Raw genomic sequence first — 22,213 nt, 5'->3', positions numbered from 1 at the left:
ACTGACGTCATAAATTTTTATTTTACGAATCGAAAATGGCAATACCTAGATATAAAATATAAATAGAAAAAAAAACAAAACGATTTACACGTGAGTATCGTTAATACATATGTATTTACGATTTACGAGGCCAAGTACAAATTTCATTCAAACGAAATCGTAAGTTGATATCAATCAGCACCTATCTTAAATCAATATCTGCAGCACATCAAGTTGTTTGTGCCAATTTTACTAGATATTTTACGAGTATTTTGCCTTATGTATTTTGACATACTGCGTCGGAGAATCGGGAATGTCGAGGTGAAAAGTCTATACAAAGTGAGAATTGGTGATATCTACAATGTAAACGCTGGGACAATTATTTCGTTCTTTCATTTCAAATAAAAAGATTTTGCATTCAAACCAGCACTAAAATATTCCGACGATTCGTGCCTATAAATCAATCAAAAGGGTCGTAAAAAAATGATAAATCCGAGTTTATAGGTACTGAACTCCATTTTCACCCTACTTACTGAATTTTTTTGAAAATTGGAGAATCCTATAGTTTGCTGGAGGCTTCAAAATGGTTCTTATTGGTTCGAAACCGTTGTTAACAATGGACTCATGCGGTTGAAAATAGGATATAACTACGTCAAATTTGCTAAAATGTTGATTTGTTTCCAATTTTGAAATTTTTATTATTGTTTTTTCCAAGATTGTGCTTTTGAAAAAATTTTGAGGGCACATTTTTACAGGTTCAAATCATTGTCATCGAATCGATGGACATGGTTTTATACCGTGACGTTTTTAGGGCAGTATTGCGGATGATTTGAAATTGCTGGAGAGAAGCAACTTTCGCTGGAGGCTCCAGATCAGCCTGAAAATTGTGGAGATTGATTGATCAGTAAAATGCAGCGTTAGTTTTTTAATATATTCACGAATGGCGAGCAACATAAACTGGCCGACGAAAGTAAATAGGTACCTAGCATGGGTTTTTACACACACGTATAGTTCACGTCAGTTTATTGGTTGCTCGTTACGTGGTGGCCCACTCACGTGTTCTGTACTGTCATAGTCACATTTTCATAGATTTTATCACTCGAATGTTTTTGTTGTGAAATATCTAAAAATTCAAAATCACGAAATATTCGTCTTCAGCTCCGAATCTATCGGCGAATTACATTTACAGGTAAATAGCAATTTTTTAAATCATCTTACAGTATAATTGCAGTTTGTATGTTCTCCTTATTTTACATTGTAGCCGTAGGTATATAGGTTTGAAATTGTTTAAAAATAAGTTACTTTTTTTCTTATACATGTGCGACTCTTGACTCGAATTTTAATACCATACGTGTGATGAAAAATTCTTGGCGCGACGTAAATTAGATTATGAGATAGCTGACTTTACGAGTACTATTCAAATATGATTACCTACGTATCTCTACATACCTACCATTTTATAACTTACGAGTAGGTATAATTGAAAGCAAATCCTTGACAAGCCATACCCCCTTTTGTAGTAGGGCATCAATAGAAAAAAATGGAAGTTTGAATTTTCTCAATTTCTTGAAATGTTTGGATTAAAAAAAAATTTTAGTTTCATCTTGGAATACCACCTTTTTGGGAGTTTTTCATTTTTTCAAAAATATTTTTTGTATTTTTTTCAATTTCTTGGAATTTTTTTAATTTTTAAAATTTGTTTCAGTTTTTTCAACTTTTTAAAATTTTTGGAATATTTTTAAAGAGTGCAGATCCTATGAGAAAAATGGTCAAAAAATTATTTAACGTGCTCTAAATTTTCTCAATTTTTTGTAATTCTTGGATATTAAAAAAAAAATGTATATTTTCAGCGTTATTTATTTGGAATACCTTTTTGGCAGTTTTTCATTTAAAAAAAAAAATTGTTTGTAATTTGTTTGAATATTTTCAATTTGTTTTGTAATGTAATAAAATGACGAATATAGTTAATCCAACCAAAATATATATTGTAGGTAGTTCTCTGGAAACAACTCTACTAATAGGTACCTACTCGAAATGTCTATTAACATTGTTTTATCGCGAATATTTTCATTACAATATTCTCAACCAGGAACCTATTTCATTCCTTATACACTCAACTCAACAACGAATGCTACCTATGTCTTATACCGGATGAAATAAAACCAATTTCGAACTTTAGATATCACGAGACATGTAAAACAGTAACATGTTTACACGAATTCGTATAATATAATCGTTAATTATACCTAGGTACATTAAACCATATTAACATAGACTACAGTTCTTGTGCTTCTCATTAACGTTCCCAGCTTATGATTTTATATTGGTTACCTAATAGGTACCTTCAATGGTCGTAACACGAGTACATTAACTATGACACTACCTAGTAGGAAACATTTTATCGTTTCTAGGTATCATAGATAGGTACTGGTCATATTTACCATGACAGTTTTTGGAATATATTTTTTTAGCCAAATTTTTGTAAAAAATGATGGCTATTGCGGTAGGCCCAACTTTGGATAAAAAGGCCGGGGGTCAAAAATTTTGATAGTTCTCGACGTTTTGAGCTCAAACTAGACGATTCCTGATGTGTCAGTTTTTATATATGTATATATTTAAACTTAGTTACTGTGGTGCCCGTTTTAATTATACGTAGTCATTATGGTGCCCGGTTTTGGGCTTGTGGTGCCCAAATGGGGCACCACAAGGTTTTTTTTTATATAAAACGATGCAGATTCGAGTGAAATGCACTCCAAGGTGAAAAAAAAATGTTGAGGCGGGCACCATAAGTACTAAGTTTATATATCGAGCACCCTATGACTAAATAATATGATGAAAAATCCAAACTGCACCAAAACATCTTTATCATACATATATATGTGATCCTCTATGTACGCGGGCACCACAATTACCATAAAAGACCCGGGCACCGCAAGGTAATAGGTACGTGTATTCATATATATATCTTTTTATTTATTTATAAGTTTCAGCACGATCGAGATTTTTACATTTTTTGACCTGGAACCCACTCTAACTGATCAAATCAACTCAAACTTGAGAATAGGGTTCTTTTAGGACCTAAAATTAACCCCCGCAGTTTGAAGGGTCAAAGTTGGAAATTACAGAAAGGTCATTTATTTGGAGGGGCATAATATGACTCCAAATAGATGAAAAGGGTCCAAAATCATACCATTGGTCAGTACCCCCATTGTGATCAACGTATCCAAATTTCAGCTTCTTAGGTCATCCCCACTCCGTTTAAGGTGAGAAAAACCACATTTGACCCCAATTTCTGACCCCCGCACCCCTAAAATTGATCTACAAGGTCCAAATTTTCAGCATACAATGAGAGGGTGCCCCATGAGTGATTATTGCAGGTTTCAACCTTCCAACCCTATTTGACCTCTCTCCAGGGTCAAAAAGTGGATTTTTGGTCTATTTTACAGGGTTTCCAATTTTTCAGAAAGCATACAGTCCCTCCAAATTGACCTAAAGGGTCCAAATTTTTACAGTACAATGGGAGGGTGTACCCGAAGTGCATTTTGCATGTTTCAATCTTCCAACCCCATTTTTACAGAAAGGTCATTTTTTTGGAGGGACATAATATGACCCCCAAATAGATGAAAACAGTCCAAAATCATACCATTGGTCAGTACTCCCATTGTGATCAACGTATCCAAATTTCAGCTTCTTAGGTCATCCCCACCCCGTTTAAGGTGGGAAAAACCACATTTTACCCCAATTTTTGACCCCCTCACCCCTAAAATTGATCTAGAAGGTCCGAATTTTCAGAATACAATGAGAGGGTGCCCCATGAGTGATTATTGCAGGTTTCAACCTTCCAACCCTATTGACCCCTCTCTAGGGTCAAAAAGTGGATTTTTGGTCTATTTTACGGGTTTTACAATTTTTCAGACAGCCTACAGTCCCTCCAAATTGACTTGGAGGGTCCAAATTTTTACAGTACAGTGGGAGGGTGCACCCGAAGTGCCTTTTGCATGTTTCAATTTTCCAACCCCATCTTTACAGAAAGGTCATTTTTTTGGAGGTACATAATATGACCTCAAATAGATGAAAAGGGTCCAAAATCATACCATTGGTTAGTACTCCCATTGTGATCAACATATTCAAATTTCAGCTACCTAGGTCATCCCCACCCCAAATAAGGTGGGAAAAACCACATTTGACCCCACTTTTCAACCCCCTCACCCCTAAAATTGATCTTGAAGGTCCAAATTTTCAGCATACAATGGGAGGGTGCCCCATGAGTGATTATTGCAGGTTTCAATCTTCCAACCCTATTTGACCTCTCTCCAGGGTCAAAAAGTGGATTTTTGGTCTATTTTATGAGGTTTCCAATTTTTCAGACAGCCTACAGCCCTTCCAAATTGACCTAAAGGGTCCAAATTTTTACAGTACAATGGGAGGGTGTACCCGAAGTGCATTTTGCAGGTTTCAACCTTCCAACCCTATTCGACCTCTCTTCAGGGTCAAAAAAGGATTTTTTTGCTATTTTACGGGTTTTCCAATTTTTCAGACAGCCTTAGAGGGTCCAAATTTTTACAGTACAATGGGAGGGTGTACCCGAAGTGCCTTTTGCATGTTTAAACCTTCCAACCCTATTTGACCCCTTTCCAGGGTCAAATGTGTATTTTGACGTTTAGTAAAGCCTATACAGCCCCTCCAAATTGACCTAGAGGGTTCAAATTTTCACAGTACAATGGGAGGATGTATCCGAAGGCCCTTTTGCCAGTTTCAACCTTCCAACCCCATTTGACCTGTTTCAGGGTCAAGAATGTCAAGATAAGTTTGTTACCATACTTTTTGCAGGAGGAAGAAGAGAGTTGGGCAAAGCCCAAGGGGGCGCAGGGGGGACGGAGTCTCCTCAAAGGCAGACGAAGCACATGAGCGAAGTGAGGGTGCGAGTAGTTCAAGAGCCCTCAATGTTTCTGGCACAAAAATTTGGCTACTGACAAAAAATTATCTAATGTGCTCTAAATTTTCACAATTTCTTGTAATTTTTGGATAAATTAAAAAAATATATTTTCGGCGTTGAGTAAGTATTTTTTTGGAATACCTTTTTGGTATAATTTTTCATTTTTTTTAAATGTTTTTTTACGAGTAATTTTCTAAATGTTTTTAGTTTCTGGGAATTATTCTCAATTTTTTCAACTTTGATTTTTTTTTTTTAGAATTTACCGAATTTTTTCAACTTGAAAAATGACTGTTTTTTCTTCTTCTTTTGATGCAGATTAAATATTCACGATGGTTGAAACGAATCAGACATCGTACCAGTACCAAGTATTACTCCCTTTCGAAGAACTTTACTCAGCTTCGGAGGCCAAAAAATGGATGGAAGAAAACTGGCATGCGAGTTTTTACTTCAGTATCGCTTATGTGATGATTATATTTTCGATAAAATATTTAATGAAGAATCGTGAACCGTATTCGCTATCAAAATTATTGCTGATTTGGAATACTGCTTTGGCAATATTTAGCGTTACCGTGTTTATAAGAACAGTTCCAGAGTTCGTGTTTTCTCTCAATCAAGGCACCTACTATTCAGTGTGTTCGTCCGAGTACGTATATTTTTACTTAGTTATTTCAGATTTGGAATATTTACCCACTAATTATTTTTCAGATTCGAGGGATCGAATTCAAAAAATAAATAGATAATAGAATTTAATTGGGTAATTAAAAATATTTAAACTCGAGTAGATAGGTATCTAATACGAGTATTATTTTTTCAGTTTTTGGACGGAAAACAAAGTTTCAAGCTTATGGACGTTTTTGTTCGTTTTAACAAAACTACCCGAACTCGGTGACACTATTTTCATCGTACTGAGAAAACAGCCGCTCATTTTCCTGCACTGGTATCATCATATTCTGACATTAATTTATGGATGGTATACAACCAAAGACTTCTCATCATCAGCTAGGACATTTCTCATCATGAATGCTTTCATCCATTCTTTGATGTATTCTTATTACGCTTTCAAAGCGATGAAAATTCGTATTCCTAGATTTATTTCTGCACTTATAACGTTTTTGCAAATATGTCAAATGGCTGTCGGATGCTATGTTAATTATAAGGTTTTCGAATACACGTCGAAGGGTATGCCATGCGGAACTTCTCAAACTAATATGTTCGTATCTGCAGTCATGTATTTTAGTTATTTTTGTTTATTCGCCAGATTTTTTTATCTGTCTTATCTAAGTAAAAAACCAAAAAGTAAGAGAACGTAAAAAAAATGTAAGTAGATAGATACATAAAGGTAATAATTTTTTAAAAAAGCAAAAAACATTTTTTCAACTGGACAAAAAAAAACTAGATCGAAAGAGCATTTAAAAATTCATCACCAGCCAAAATTTCAAGCGTCGATTTGGTGAATTTTTGAATATCAAATTTAAGCCTAAAATGAGAAAAAAAATCAAAATTTCACCAAATTGACTTAGAAAGCTGAAATGTGAGACAGCTATTTTATTTTTGACCTACCAAATCAATTGGAAACGGTTTCAAACCTTTTTGAGCAGTTCTGGAGACTCCAGCAGATTTTGAAACTTAAAATTTTCATGAAATTGAAGTTAAAAATCTGAAATTCACACTGCCCTCTAATCTAAATATGCTATCAAGTCGACAGCTGGTGAGTTCAAGTCATTTTGGAGCCTCTGACGACTTTTTGAAAAATCTTGGAGCTTCCAGTAGATTTTTGAAACTTGAAGTTTCTATAAAAATTTCATCAAATTCTGTTCGTAAGCCAAAATTTATTCTGCGTAGTACCTATATAAGTGCTAAAGTTGTTTCTGACAAATTTTGTGCCATTTTTTGAAAAACAAAAGTTTCTAAAAAGCTGCTGGAGGCTCAAAGCGGATTGAAACTGCTTGCAATCCACCTCGGGATCAATGCCAAGAATAAAATATAAACTGAATTTCATCTTTCTACCTCAAACGGAGGCGAAAGGGTAATTTTTCAAATTTTCAAAGAAGATGAAATCGATGGACGAAAATATGATTTAAGACTGGAATACCACGATTTTGAAAATAATAACGGGTATCTCTTGGTCATGAAGGTTCAAAAAGTACCTAGCTGGAAGCTTCAAAATGACTTGAAACAACCTGAAGTCGACTTCATGGCGTATGTATTGAAATTAATTAGAAGAGTATAAATTCCAGTTTTCCAACTCCATTTGATAAAATTTTGTGGAAATTTCAAGTTTCAAAAATCTGCTGGAAGCTTCAAAATGACTTAAACTCATCAGTAGTTGACGAAAAAGATATACTTAGTCCTAAAATTTTAAGTTTTGAAATTGATTCAAAAAAACGTAGTTCTCTTGAAAACCTTACCTACATATAAATCAAAATAAAACTGTAAATTTCAAACAAGATGTAGAAACTCTAAATAAAATTTAATTTTTTATTTTATTTTTGTTATTTACTTTATTGTTCTTTATTTACCTTTTGTTATTAGTATGGCTCGGATTTTTATGCTCGAGCATATTTTTTTATGCATGAAGGATAGTGAATTTTTCAATAATAAGTGAGAACCAAGAACCTAACAGAAACAAAATAATTTAGTTCTAACAACCCTGGATTCCAGATTCCTAATTGTAATTATTTATTTATATTATAAAATGTAATCTACGAATTGGGTGAAAAAATTTTAAAGCGGTACATACAGTGAGTACATTTATGAATCAACCAATAACCACCAAGCAAATAACCAGTTATTATTATAAATTGCGAATTTGAACTCAGCGGCTCCAAGTCACTCCAGAATTGCCTTCTTCACGATCGTAGAGAGCTTTAAAATTAAGGGAAACTTTGAAATGGCAAAGAAATTGCCTACTCTCAAGGCGCAAAAATGATTCAAAACGTGGAGTTTTTCAGGGAGTGAGGTTTAGTGAGTTATCGATATAAAGCTATTTTTAATTCGGTAAGTTGGTATTCCTGAATGAAATAAATTTAAAATTCGAACTCCGCGGCCTCGATTTATCCCAAAATCATGTCTCCAACTTATGCAGCGAGCTTTTCAATTGAGAGAAAGTATGTGATTTTATGTAATCACGTCGAAGAAGTTGCCTACTCTCAAGGCACAAAATCTACTCGAAACGTTGAGTTTTTCAGAGAATGTGGTCATCGAACAAAACGGTTTTTAATCCGGTAAGTTGGCATCTCTGAATGAAATAAATTGTAAATTCGAACTGCGTATTCTTCAATTGGCTTCATAAAAGCGTTAAAATTGAAAATTAAACATAAAAGTTTTAAAAAATCGAAATAAAGTATTCAACATAGCGTTTACTCAGCGGATTTCCACTTTAGGAGAAAAATAAGCTCACCGTCTAATTCCTGGTATCGATAAACCCCCATTTTGACCCCTCATACGACCCATTTTGCATTTAAAATTAATCAGCGATGTCGAATTAGTGGAAGTCGACTATTCGTACAGGCTATTTGGCTTTCATTCGGCTGAAAAGCTCAATTTTGAAAAAGTACAAATTTTTCAGTTTTGATCATTTTTGAGAATATTAGATGCTAAATAAGACCAATTTCATTAGGAGAATATAGAGTATTAGGAGGTTTGATACTCCTAATACTTGAACTTTTGAATCAATTTTGCGAGCTTTAGAGAGCTTTTTAGGCTATACAAACTGTACGGATAGGGGGGTTTTTGGGTACAGCGAATTCGTTTCTGGTGTTGGTTCTTCCAAAAAGCTCAAAGTTCCCTCGAAAATTGAGTTTTTTTTCAAAAAAGTTGAGCTTTCAGGTAGAAAAAAGCTCGATCGACTAAAATAAACGAGCTTGACGTGATCAGCGATGTCGAATTAGTGGTAATCGACTATTCGTACACCCTATTTGGCTTTCATTCTGCTGAAAAGCTCAATTTTGAAAAAGTAAAAATTTTTCAATTTTGATCATTTTTGAGTATATTTAATGCAAAAAGAGACCAATTTCATTAGGAGAATATAGAGTATTAGGAGGTTCGATACTCCTAATACTTTAACTTTTGAATCAATTTTGTGAGCTTTAGAGAGCTTTTTAGACTGTACGAACAGTACGAATAGGGGGGTTTTTGGGTACGGCGAATTCGTTTCCGGTGTTGGTTCTTCCAAAAAGCTCAAACTTCCCTGTGAAATGAAGCTTTTTTCAAAAAAGTTGAGCTTTCAGGAAGAAAACAGCTCGATCGACTAAAGTAAACGAACTTGACGTGATCAGCGATATCGAATTAGAGGTAATCGACTATTCGTACAGGCTATTTGGTTTTCATTCGGCTGAAAAGCTCAATTTTGAAAAAGTACAAATTTCTCAATTTTGATCATTTTCGAGTATATTAGATGCTAAGTGAGACCAATTTCATTAGGAGAATATAGAGTATTAGGAGGTTCGATGCTCCTAATACTTGAACTTTTGAATCAATTTTACGAGCTTTAGAGAGCTTTTTAGACTATAAGGAGTGTACGAATAGGGGGGTTTTTGGGTACGGCGAATTCGTTTCCGGTGTTGGTTCTTCCAAGAAGCTCAAACTTCCCTGTGAAATGAAGCTTTTTTCAAAAAAAGTTGAGCTTTCAGGAAGAAAAAAGCTCGATCGACTAAAATAAACGAACTTGACGTGATCAGTGATATCGAATTAGTGGTAATCAACTATTCGTACACCCTATTTGGCTTTCATTCGGCTGAAAAGCTCAATTTTGAAAAAGTAAAAATTTTTCAATTTTGCTCATTTTTGAGAATATTAGCCATTAGGTGCTAAATGAGACCAATTTCATTAGGAGAATATGGAGTATTAGGAGGTTCGATACTCCTAATACTTGAACTTTTGAATCAATTTTGCAAGCTTTTGCCAGATTTTTAGACTTTACGAAATGTACGAACAGGGGGGTTTTTGGGGTCGGTGAATTCGCTTCCGGTGTTGGTTCTTCTAAAAAGATCAAAGTTTTCTCAAAAGTAAAGCTTTTTTTCAAAAAAGTTGAACTTTCAGATAAAAAAAGTTTCGACGCTTGAAACCAATGAGCTTGACGTAATCAGCGATGTCGAATTAGAGGTAATCGACTATTCGTACACCCTATTTGGCTTTCATTTGGCTGAAAAGCTCAATTTTGAAAAAGTACAAATTTTCCTTTGATCATTTTTGAGAATATTAGATGCTAAATAAGACCAATTTCATTAGGAGAATATAGAGTATTAGGAGGTTCGATGCTCCTAATACTTGAACTTTTGAATCAATTTTACGAGCTTTAGAGAGCTTTTTAGACTATACGGACTGTACGAATAGGGGGGTTTTTGGGTACGGCGAATTCGTTTCTGGTGTTGGTTCTTCCAAAAAGCTCCAAGTTCCCTCCAAAATGAAGTTTTTTTTTCAAAAATGTTGAGCTTTCAGGAAGAAAATAGCTCGATCGACTAAAGTAAACGAACTTGACGTGATCAGCGATATCGAATTAGTGGTAATCGACTATTCGTACACCCTATTTGGCTTTCATTCGGCTGAAAAGCTCAATTTTGAAAAAGTAAAAATTTTTCAATTTTGCTCATTTTTGAGAATATTAGCCATTAGGTGCTAAATGAGACCAATTTCATTAGGAGAATATGGAGTATTAGGAGGTTCGATACTCCTAATACTCGAACTTTTGAATCAATTTTGCGAGCTTTAGACAGCTTTTTAGACTATACGAACAGTACGAAGAGGGGGTTTTTGGGGTCGGTGAATTCGTTTCCGGTGTTGATATTGCCAAAAAGCTAAAAGTTCACCGTGAAATGAAGCTTTTTTTCAAAAAAGTTGAACTTTAGCGTAGAAAAAAGCTTCGACGCTTGAAACAAACGAGCTTGACGTGATCAGCGATGCTTAATTAGTGGTAATCGATCCCTGGTACACTCTATTTGCTTTCTATTATGGCAAAAAGCTCAATTTTTGAAATATGCCTGTGGCGCTATCTATAATGTAAAAAGTAAACTAACTGCTTAAACAGAGAACGAATTCTGTTGAAAAACTGATACAGCGCTTCGGGCGGCCAAAAAATGAACTTCTTTTGTATTCTCAGAAAATGAATTTGAAATGCCTTTTTCTGTATCCAAAATCAGGATAACAAAAGAACTTCTCGTTTTCACCGCCTGAAGCGCTGCATCATAATTTTCGAAATTTGTTCTCTCTTTAAGGGAGTTGTTTCATCTTTTTATACCATAGATAGCGCTGCTATCTGGGTCATTCCATGCCAAATCGGCGGATTTTTGCACGAGGGGTCTTCGATTTTTTTCAAAATCAGATCATTTGTAGAGGTCATCAAACGATGACGAATGACGCAAACCGGACATTTTTTCGATTTTTTTTGACGGAGCTGTGGCGCTTCAAAGTTCTCCAAAATGGCCGAAAATGGAAAATTTCAGTTGCAAATTGCTCCGGTTGTACGTGGTATAGAATTTTGAACTTTTTTTCAAATTGTAGTACTTTGAGAGGGTAATCGACGAGTGATGTCAAAATCAGTGTTGCCACTTTCAAAAACCTAAAAAAATCGATTTTAAAACTTATAATTTGAATATAACCACGATCTCGGCGAGTAAAAATTCTGAAAAAATTCTCAGTTTTAGTCCTTTTTATGTAGAATAACATATCAAAAAATTAGACTGGCATCTTTTTTCATTTTCGAGAAAAAAAAATTACAAGTTTTACAATTGCTGCAAAAGTACCATCCGAAACCTAAAAAATGAAAATTTTTGCATTTTTGAAATATTTTACCAATGTGTAGACGATAATGTGAAAAAAATCCCCCTCCCCCCATTTGTCAACGAATTGACATTTTTCGTGCTATAAATTTTTATTTCAAGAGTGAAATTAATGCATTTTTCGTCAATTTGTCGACAAATTGGGGGGAGGGGGATTTTTTCACATTATCGTCTACACATTGGTAAAATATTTCAAAAATGCAAAAATTTTCATTTTTTAGGTTTCGGATGGTACTTTTGCAGCAATTGTAAAACTTGTAATTTTTTTTTCTCGAAAATGAAAAAAGATGCCAGTCCAATTTTTTTATATGTTATTCTACATGAAAAGGACTAAAACTGAGAATTTTTTCAGAATTTTTACTGGTGAACATCGTGGTTATATTTAAATTATAAGTTTTAAAATCGATTTTTTTAGGTTTTTGAAAATGGCAACACTGATTTTGACATCACTCGTCAATTACCCTCTCAAAGTACTACAATTTGAAAAAAAGTTCAAAATTCTATACCACGTACAACCGGAGCAATTTGCAACTGAAATTTTCCATTTTCAGCCATTTTGGAGAACTTTGAAGCGCCACAGCTCCGTCAAAAAAAATCGAAAAAATGTCCGGTTTGCGTCATTCGTCATCGTTTGATGACCTCTACAAATGATCTGATTTTGAAAAAAATCGAAGACCCCTCGTGCAAAAATCCGCCGATTTGGCATGGAATGACCCATCTAGTTTTTAAAATTATCGTTTTTGCGTCGATTAAACACAATTGTAATGAACGAGGTGTCGATTATTGCTAATTAATCATCGCTGATTACGAATATTTCGTCCGTTTCACTGCAAACTGCATTTTAAACTTTGATACTTTGAACTTATCTCGAAAATATCGATTTTTGAGAATATTCAATGCTTTTTCCAGAGAATTTGATCTTTTGAAATTCAATTACATTGTTTTTAAAGCCTAATTGACCGTACGAGGAGTCAAAATGGGGGTTTTTCAATACGAGGAATCCGTTGGTCCGATAATTCTCAACGTAAAATGCATATTAGCAGAGTAATCGCCATTTTTGATCTGTCAACAACTGATGTTTCGGCGTGAAAATTTTTTTTATAATAGCTAAAATTACAGGTATTTTTCGCATAAAAACAAATGATGAAATTATTTATTCGACGAAAAAAAGTAAGTAAGAAAAAATTTGACAAAAAAAAAACATCAAAATCAACAATTTTTTAAAAAACAATTACCTAAGAATACATAATTATTTACAAAATTCAAACGTCTTGGAAGACGATTATTTACAGATCAAGAAATTATTACAATATTCTGATACTTAATCGTACAAATGTCCCAAACAAATTAAACCGCACAAAAGTGACCAAATTATCGACTACACGATTGTACACAAATAATAAGCGAATTCTTCACGAAATTTACGAACTGCTGGTCAAGCTGGCCATCAACAATTCCATTTTATTTAGGAAATTCTTGCCTTCCATTTTATCCCAACGAACTTCCTTAAACGGTCCTCCTAGGTTTTCCCATTTTCTTTCTTTAACAAGCTGCCCGCTGAAGAAATCCTTTCGAGGCGAATGTGCTATGCTGACGTGTACTTTGCCTTGTGGTTCGCATCTGATCGCGATCAATCTGTAACATGAAAAAAAAAAACATCAAAACTAGGCGGTCACTTTTTTTTAAAAAATGCGTAATTAATTCAAGCTAAAAGAAAAATTTTTCCATTTTTTCGTAATATGGCTCAATTTTTTTTTTGTTTTTTTTTGGAGAAATTCATTTAGTTTCCAACTTTTTAATTTGAAAACTGAAAATTTTGAGCACAAAGTGACACAAAAATTTGTTCAACTTGGCTTTTTTTGAGATGGTCAAACGACATTCCCAAAATTTCAAATAACAAATTCGACTTCAGTTTTCGAATACATATGATTAAAAAATACGTACCTATCTCCCAAAGGTGAAGCCAAAATACACGAGCTAGCGTTGCCCAGTGGTTCGACGTTTCCAATACCCAAATGAGGCGTACTTGTCAGCAACTGCCAACCCATACTTTTGGCAAGATTTTGCACACCGATCATTTGATGATGATGAATCTATTTCAAACAAACAAACAGAAAAAAATTGACACGATAAAACAGAATTCTAATGACATTGGTACGTATTCGAGCTAAAAAAAAAATGTACAAACCTGGCATAAAATCAGATCTCGTAATTCTTGCGGCTCGTACGATAAATTCATGACTTTTCCATCTTTGCAAATACACTTGAACGATTTCTGCAGCACTTGTACCATGAGCGAGGTCCTACATTGGAAATCGAATCCTTGCGAAATGATATTCACTCTGACACAAGATTGAGTAGGCGTGTTGAACGAATTCCAATGCGATATTATCATCGGGTCTTTAATCTGCGAACAAATAAATAAGTATAGGTATTAGTTGTAAAATCGTCATAATTTTTAGTACCAAATTTTTAATCAATCGTAAATTTTTCTTACTTGTTTGGCAATAGTGTCCAGCACTTGTTCGGCTCTGATTCGCATGAAATAATGTTGAGCTTGTTCGATAATCTGCTCCAATAGCATAGGACTGTAAAAAAAAAAGAAATCAGTTTCACATTATTCTTTGATATTTTTACATGGATGGATAATTATGTTTTTTACTCAGCGGGTCTGTAGAGTGTTATCCAAATATTAAAACATTGTTAATCTTAATTTCCAAGATATTCAATTTAAATTTAAATTGATTTATACTCGAGTTGATTCAATTTAATTTTAATTCTACATCATTTAACAATATTAAATTTTTTTTTCGAAAAAAGAATTGAATTTCATTTTTTTTGATTGATTTTTAAATTATTCAATAAATGTTTCAATGTTTAAAACCTTCATAATTATACATATAACTTTTTTGAAAAAAAAATTTTCAACCACGATTTAATTTTCAAAAACTCTTTTTTCAGCCATTTTATGAGAAAAAAAAACATACTCGTACAATTAATTATTTAAAACTGTTATATTTTTTATGAACTTATTTTTCAGATAAATTTAGAAAATTTTGGTACGCTTCAATTTTAAAGAGATGAAAGAGTACAATATGATTGGAATGAGTAACGTCAGTATGAGCTTAATTTTAAATCAAAATTCAATGCAAAAAAAATTGCAGTAAAATCTAAAATTTTTATAAATATTTTTCATTTGCAATGGTTTTAAACACATTTTAAACTCGTGTTTAAAAGACCAGAAAATTTTCACGTTCGAAACTGAATTTTAAGCAAAATTTTTTTGCTACATTGAGTAAAACTAAAATATTTTAGTTACATTTTTATTCTATTTATTCATTTTTTCTTCAGTTTTTAGTTTCAATTTCATCATTTTCCATTCAAGTTTTTCTCAACTTCAGTGTTACTTTCACACATATTTCGAGTGAGAATGTCGGGGATTGAAATAAAATTTAAATGTTTCATTTTCAGTTCTGTTTCTTCCAGTTTCAGTTTTCAATTTTTGGTTTCCCATGAATGATTTTTTTATTCAACTTGAAAAAAATCGACTAATTTTTAATTTCAATCAGCTACTTTTTTCAGGTTTCGTTCAATTTTTACTTCATTTTAAAGGGTTCCAACTACTTCCAATTCATTTTCAATACAATTCATTCGATTTTGATTTACATTCAATCCAACTTGAAATATTTAAATTTATTTTTATAATTTTGTTACATTTCATTCTCATCAAACCAATTAATTTTCAATTAATTTTGAATTTGAATCAAGTTATATGTACTGAATTCGATTCAATTGAGCTCATTTCAATTCTTTTGTGTTTTTCAATTTCATTCAATTTGTTTGATTTTAAAATGAAAATTATTTTACTTCAGTTTTACTTTTAACCATTTTTCTTTCTCATTCAAAATCAATTTAATTTATCCGAATTTATTCAATCTTCAAATTGAGTATTTCGACTTATATTATTCAACTTTTCAATAAATTCAATTTGTTTTGGATTCGATCAAACTTCGTTTTGTTTATAATGTAGATTTTTTCATTTTGGTTCAATTCAATTTCAATGTATTTTTCAAAACAGTCATTCGATTTCAATTTATGTACTCTCATTTCAATTTTTTTCTCGATATTGCTCAATTCTGTTTGAAATAATTCATTTTAAATTAATTTTCAATTTAAATAATTTAATTTGATTCAATTCAGCTCATTTCAATCTATCCTTTGCAGTCACGGAAAACTAAAACTGGAACTAAAACAAAAAAATTTATACTGAAACTGAAAAAAAACTGATAAGGTACTTGGTTTTTTTTTAAAATAAATTTCCAAAAATATTACGAATTGGATAGGAGAAAAAACGGAAGTGAAACGTGAAACTGAAATTGAAAAAAAAAATGAAACTGAAATGAACAAAACTGAACTTGAAAATAAATACTAAAAAAAAAAATAATAAAACTGAAACTGAAATGCAAAAGTTTTGCCATTACTGATGCTTTGTGAAATTAATTTTTTTTTTCATTTTAAAATTACATTAAATTTCATTTCATTTCTTGATTATTTTTTTCATTTGATTAAATCTAAAATTTAATTCATCAATTAAACCAAACTCAACTAAGTTGCAATATTTTTCATTTTTTTGATTTAATACGAGTCAATTTCCATTTTATTTCAAGGTAGGTATTTGATTTACTTTCAATACAATTTATTCGATTCAATTTCATTTCATCTCAATTCAATTTAATATGCATTCATTTATAATTTGAATTCACTTATATTAAATTCGATTCAATTCATATCAAACCATTTCAATCAATATTTCGTGTACTTCAATTTCATTCATTCATTCATATTCTGTTTTTTTTTTTTTTTCAAATCAATTTAATGTATTTTAGCAAATTTAATCAATCTAATTTTAATTTGTGTTTTCAAATTGATTTAATTGTAATTCATTCTCAAGTCAATTTAATTCATTTATTTTTATTCCATTAATTGAAGTGATTAATTTCAATATCGAATCATACTATTTTAATTTAATTGAATTTAGCTCATTTTATTCTACGGTCAGTTTAGTTCAATTCAATTTTATTCATTAAAAAAATATATATATTTTCATCGATTTTAAAATTAATTTAATTTTATACATTTGATTTAATTTCACTTTCACTCTTCAATACTTCAAATTAATTCGATTTAATGTATCTCAATTTAATGAATTAATCTAATTCAATCAATCCTAAATTGGATTCAAATTATTTCAACTGTTCAATAAATTCAATTTGGTTCAATTTTCATCAAAGTTTATTCGGTTTGTTTTTCGTTTTTATTCGATAATCAATTTTTAGTCAAGTTCAGTTACATACTTTCGATTCATTCAAATTTCAAATTCTCATCAGAGACATTAAATTTCGAACAAAATTTCCCCAACAAACAGACATCACCTGCAAACACCTAGGCCTATTTAGAAAAATAATCATCAACTAGACTCACTTTTTGGTCATCGAAAGCAATTCGTAACGATCAGCGGCATTCGGTCCGGCCAAATAACGCTTCTTACTCGGTCCCAAAGGCCCCGAGCTCGGATGCGGGAACGGATGATGGGTATTTTTATGATGCACCTCGCGTAACAACTGATGCAGCGAATGCTCCAGAACGTGATCGTGATTCGACTTCGGAGGCACTTTATTATTATTCGACGGTTTCTTTTCACCGGTCGAACTATGGCATAAGCCGATTATCAACTGGATACCAGGCAGCACCTGTTGTAAAATAATAACAATTTAATAATAAAAATTTGAATTAAGAAAATGAAACCTGATGAGATCTCTAGGTAAAGGTATCGTTGTAATATTACCGTAGCAGTAATCTGATTACCGATCACCATATGAGGTATGGGAGCTTGCAATTGGACAGCTTCTTTGGCCAGTTGGTTAAATAATTCTTTGCAAAATAGCACGTTTTGAGCAGCTTCCAGCTTCTGTTGCCAGTGCATATCTGGATTCGACGGAGCTACCGGGTTACTCAATAGGTTGATATTCGTGTTGAATAGTTTTTCATCGTCTGAAATATTTACAATACAATCAGTCATCAATCATTTCTCATTTTTTTTTTTCAAACATAAAAATGATAGAATTACCTTTCCTACACAACACCATAATATATGCTACACCTTGCAACTCGGTCGGAATAGTTACTCTGAGAGCAGACTGCTGGGCCGGTGTAGTAACGCTGGGCGATGGAGGAGGCGAACCAGAATTACTAGTCGAAGGAGTAGGTTCATCGTCAGCTTTGGTCACTTCGAACATACCAGTCTGAGGGAACTTCGAACCGGCTAAAACGAAAAATTACCCAAAGATTAATCATTTCTGAAAACCGAACCAAACCGATGAACGATTTTAGGCACCTGTTCGATAACTGAGATCGCCGATAATGGAATTCGATACTTTTTTCAGTCTCCAGTTTTGCCTTAATTTTAATAATTGGAAATGAAAGTCGGCCGTGCTGCTGGTACGACTCGTCTCGCTTTGACTGGCTTTCAAACGTTCGGCTGCCGAAGTTAACATAGCAGCTGCTTGAGCCAAGCCCTGCAAATAATTTCGTAAGATGATTACTACGTTGAATAAAAATTATATATTGGAAAATTAATCAATTAATCATTATTCACACACGTACCTTTTTCCTAGCGTATATCACAGCCATAGGTTTAACTTCGACGGCATCTTGTTGTACAGGATCGAAAACCATGTAGTGTTTTTCACGTGCAACGTTCAACACATCGATCAACACGCTAACTTCGGTCGCCGCATTTCTGTACAATAGATTAACAACACATTGCACATTAAAAATCCATCGAAAAATTTCAACTTTTGATAAAGTAAATACTAACGTACCTTATTTTACTAGCGATTCCTTCCCATGGTAAATTAGAAGATGTACTGGCGAGTGCAGTTTCGGTGACCACTTCGTCGGCTTTTTCAGCTTCGTTAGAATCCGATGCCACTTCTTCGGGAAATGGTTTGGAAAAATCTATCTTCTGGGCTAGCCTGATGAGATTCTCCGACATAGACAGAGGGCTAAGTGAACGAAAAAACAAATATATGTATTGTAGAAAAGTATTACTTTAATAATTGATAAGAAAAAAGAACCAATCGGTACTACTTACGGTTGATAGATTTCTTGGCCATCGTAGGTGATTTCTTGGATAATGCTTTCCGAAGGTGTTTCCACCGATACGTTTACGTTTAATGAGTAAGCCATTATCTTGATTAAACGAGTAGTTATCTCCGGGAATTCACTTACTGCATTTCTGCACTATGAAACCGAGTCTGGAAGGAAAGAATACACCGATAATGAAGACTGAAGTTGGGTAAACGGATATTCGAACGAAAGCTTTAATAACTAAGGGTACATTTCGCGCATTAATTACAAGAAAAATATGAATACTTTATTAATTTCTTTTCATTTTCATTTAATTTTACACATTTTCAATTTTCAATTTTCATTTCAATGTTCGCGATGATAAACATCAAACACAAGCACCAAGCATAAAAACACGAAGGCCAGGTTGGCAGGGTACTACAGTAGTGCGCCTAGCGCTTCTAGCGGCATCAAACAAAACTAATTTCTTTCAATTTTAATTTTTATTAAAACTTTTATTTTTTTCCAATTTTTCTACATTTTTGAATTTTTATTTTCATTTTATTATTTTTTAATAGCGAAAATGAAATCAAATTTTATTTATGTACTCTAATTTCACTTAATTCACTTTCTGAAACCAGACTCCTTCTAGTTCTAGTCTATAGACAATAGTCTTGGTATGTATAATTTTCCAACACACATTAGAACACCTAAACAAAAAAATTTCAAACCCTTGCGGCCTTGCCCCCCCTTTGGTTATGTAGAATCTCAAACCCTTGCCTCCCCTTTGGTTATGTAAAATCTCAAAACCTTGCCTCCCCCTTGGTTATGTAAAATCTCAAACCCTTGCCTCCCCCTTGGTTATGTAGAATCTCAAACCTTTGCTTCCCCCTTGGTTATGTAAAATCTCAAACCCAATCTTCCCCCTTGGTTATGTGAAATCTAAAACCCTTGCCTCCCCCTTGGTTATGTGAAAATTTTCAAACCACATTATAACGACTCAACAAAATAAATATTCTCAAAACCTTGCCACCTCCGTGGTTATGTGAAATCTCAAACCCAATCTTTCCCCTTGGTTATGTAAAATTTTTCAAATATCATTAGAACGACTCAACAAAATAATCTCAATCCCTTGCCTTCCCCTTGGTTATGTGAAATCTAAAACTAAAACCCTTGCCTCCCCCTTGGTTATGTGAAATTTTTCAACCCACATTATAACGACTCAACAAAATATTCTCAAACCCAAACTTTCCCCTTTGGTTATGTAAAATCTCAAACCCTTGCCTCCCCCTTGGGTATGTAAAAATAGTCAAACCACATTATAACGACTCAACAAAATAAGACACTGGAACTACAAGATGAACAACTAGTGGGCACAGACGTTAGGGGAATTCAAAGTCTCTTGTCTCGTACTCTCGTTTGATTTTCAAAATTTGAATTTCAGAACTGAAGAAATGAAGATTTATCTGCATAAAATGAAGGGTTCGTTTTTGAAACCAGGGTTGTACCTACATGTTTAAAACAAAAATGTTTGATTGAAGCATGTTTAAATTTAAAATTTAAAACACGTTTAAAACAAATGAAAAAAAACAGAACGCTATTTTAAACAAAAAAAAAAACCGTTTAAAACCATTTAAAACAGTGTTGTTTTTTTTTTGGTTTTAAACGTTTTTTTTTTCAACTCCAATTTCCTAAAAAAAAACACGTTTTTTTTAGTTTCTTGTTGAAAAAAAAGTGAAATTGAACAAACTGTATTTTTAGAGACACATTTTGTGTTTTGATCAGGAATGAAAAGCCTTAAAATGAAACTTCAGCTTTTGGCTTTTAGCTTGAAATAAAATTTCAAAATTAAAACTTTTGGCTTTAGCTTTCGGCTATCTTGATTTTTATGGCTTGCTTTAGGCTTTAGCCAAACTTTCGGCTTCCAATGGCTTTCCCTCATATTTTCAATTCAACAGCGTTCAGCTACATTTCATTAAGCTTTTAGCTTTCAACTTTTGGCTTCAAGTTTTTGACTTTCAACTTTTTTTAGCTGATACAAAAATTAGATCAGGTATATTGATTTCATGACTAGTGATAGTGGAGAACATTCATTGCTAGAATTATTTTCTTTTTTTTTCGTTGCATTCAATCGCATTAAAATAAAATTGAATTAATTTTTTATTTTTTTTCCCATTTTTTTGTTGAGCTTTACAGCTATTTTATGACGTCACATCTTGAAAATTGATATCTGGTGAACCGAAAACAGATGAATTTGTGTTTAAAACACATTTTAAACACGTTTAAAACACATTTTAAACACGTTTAAAACACATTTTAAACACGTTTAAAACGTGTTTTAAACACATAAAAAACTGTTTTAAATTTAAAACAAAAAAAAAACGTTTTTTTTAAACACGTTTTTGTACAACCCTGTTTGAAACAAATGAGAATGGCTTGGAATGACGATTCGATTTCGAAATTATTAACTCGTAAAACAGTCTCCCCATTATAAGTAGTAAGTGTGAGTTCTTAAAAAAAAAATCTGCTTTCTTGTAAAAAATAAACATTGCAAAAATTCAGCTTTTGAATTTTTTCTTTTTGCCAAAATTTACCTACAAAATTACAAAATCTTGATTTTTTCCCATTCATTTGATCAAACATCAAACATTGAAATTATCCATTTCAATATTCTTATTTTTCAGAATTCAATTTTTTCATACTTGAAATAAGATTAATCAATGACCTTCTAAATTCTTATTGAAATCATAAGTACATACACGAGTATATTCTTGCTTCATCCATTCAAACACGTTTTGAAAATATTTACAAACTTTTAATAAATATGAACAAAGATAGGTACCTAGGTATGTACTTTAAGAGTATTAATTAAAGAACTTGATACGATGTTCTGTTTCATTGTTTCTCTTCATTTCGGATGCGTTGAAATAAGTAAGTATACCTACTTTGGTTGGATAAGACGACAAAATCGAATCATATTTTGCAAAATGATATCGTAATAGTAAGTAATCGTAAATCGTATCATTTATTAATGTACACCAGACACCTATGTAATTTTGAATAGCAATCGTGAGGATGTTTCTGTTTACTCGAAAGAAACTTTCGACAGCGTACTTTAAATTATCTTTTATAGAATTGTCTACCAACCTGCTAATAATTATTTATTGATGTTTTGTTGCTTCATTGATGGCTTTAGAGTCGATATAAAGTCCCGATTACATCAGCTCCTAAGCCGACTAGGTAATTACTGAATAGGTATTAAAGTTTTATGTTACCAAATATTGCATCAGGTTGGTAGATATCTGATACGTATAAAAAATCAATTTTTTTTTTACAAAATATCAATGAATTTTTGACAACACTTGTGAGAATATTCTCAAAATTCATGACATTT

General features: G+C 32.6%; 1 protein-coding gene across 2 annotated transcripts; it reads right to left on the bottom strand.

Annotated features, from left to right (window-relative positions):
* Positions 1 to 12,826: 12,826 nt before the first annotated feature.
* MED17 (mediator complex subunit 17) lies at positions 12,827 to 22,083 on the bottom strand. Of its 2 annotated transcripts, none has more exons than XM_065353407.1 (12): positions 21,967 to 22,083; positions 18,845 to 19,007; positions 18,573 to 18,755; positions 18,355 to 18,490; positions 18,086 to 18,266; positions 17,819 to 18,013; positions 17,537 to 17,742; positions 17,173 to 17,441; positions 14,189 to 14,279; positions 13,880 to 14,098; positions 13,636 to 13,784; positions 12,827 to 13,326 (listed from the first exon to the last, which is right to left on the bottom strand). In XM_065353407.1, exons 2-12 carry the CDS (start codon positions 18,937 to 18,939, stop codon positions 13,113 to 13,115), a joined length of 1,938 nt encoding a protein of 645 aa, XP_065209479.1. In that variant the 5' UTR covers positions 18,940 to 19,007; positions 21,967 to 22,083; the 3' UTR covers positions 12,827 to 13,112. The 2 variants fall into 2 exon arrangements, with proteins under 2 accessions (XP_065209479.1, XP_065209478.1); XM_065353406.1 differs by lacking the exon at positions 21,967 to 22,083 and adding an exon at positions 19,126 to 19,247.
* Between the last annotated feature and the right edge of the window lie 130 nt (positions 22,084 to 22,213).

The sequence above is a fragment of the Planococcus citri genome, chromosome 2 (assembly GCF_950023065.1).
Source record: "Planococcus citri chromosome 2, ihPlaCitr1.1, whole genome shotgun sequence".
Lineage (NCBI taxonomy): Eukaryota > Metazoa > Arthropoda > Insecta > Hemiptera > Pseudococcidae > Planococcus > Planococcus citri.
Note: the sequence above shows the minus strand (reverse complement) of the source record. Positions and strands in the feature narration are given on the sequence as shown.

Excerpts from the sequence above, each read along its gene's own strand:
- MED17 (XM_065353407.1), bottom strand. The coding sequence starts at position 18,939 with ATGGCTTACTCATTAAACGTAAACGTATCGGTGGAAACACCTTCGGAA. Across the intron at positions 18,491-18,572 it reads GGAATCGCTAGTAAAATAAG|AAATGCGGCGACCGAAGTTA; the intron begins GTACGTTAGTAT and ends TCTATTGTACAG. Across the intron at positions 17,442-17,536 it reads GTAATCAGATTACTGCTACG|GTGCTGCCTGGTATCCAGTT; the intron begins GTAATATTACAA and ends ATTTTACAACAG.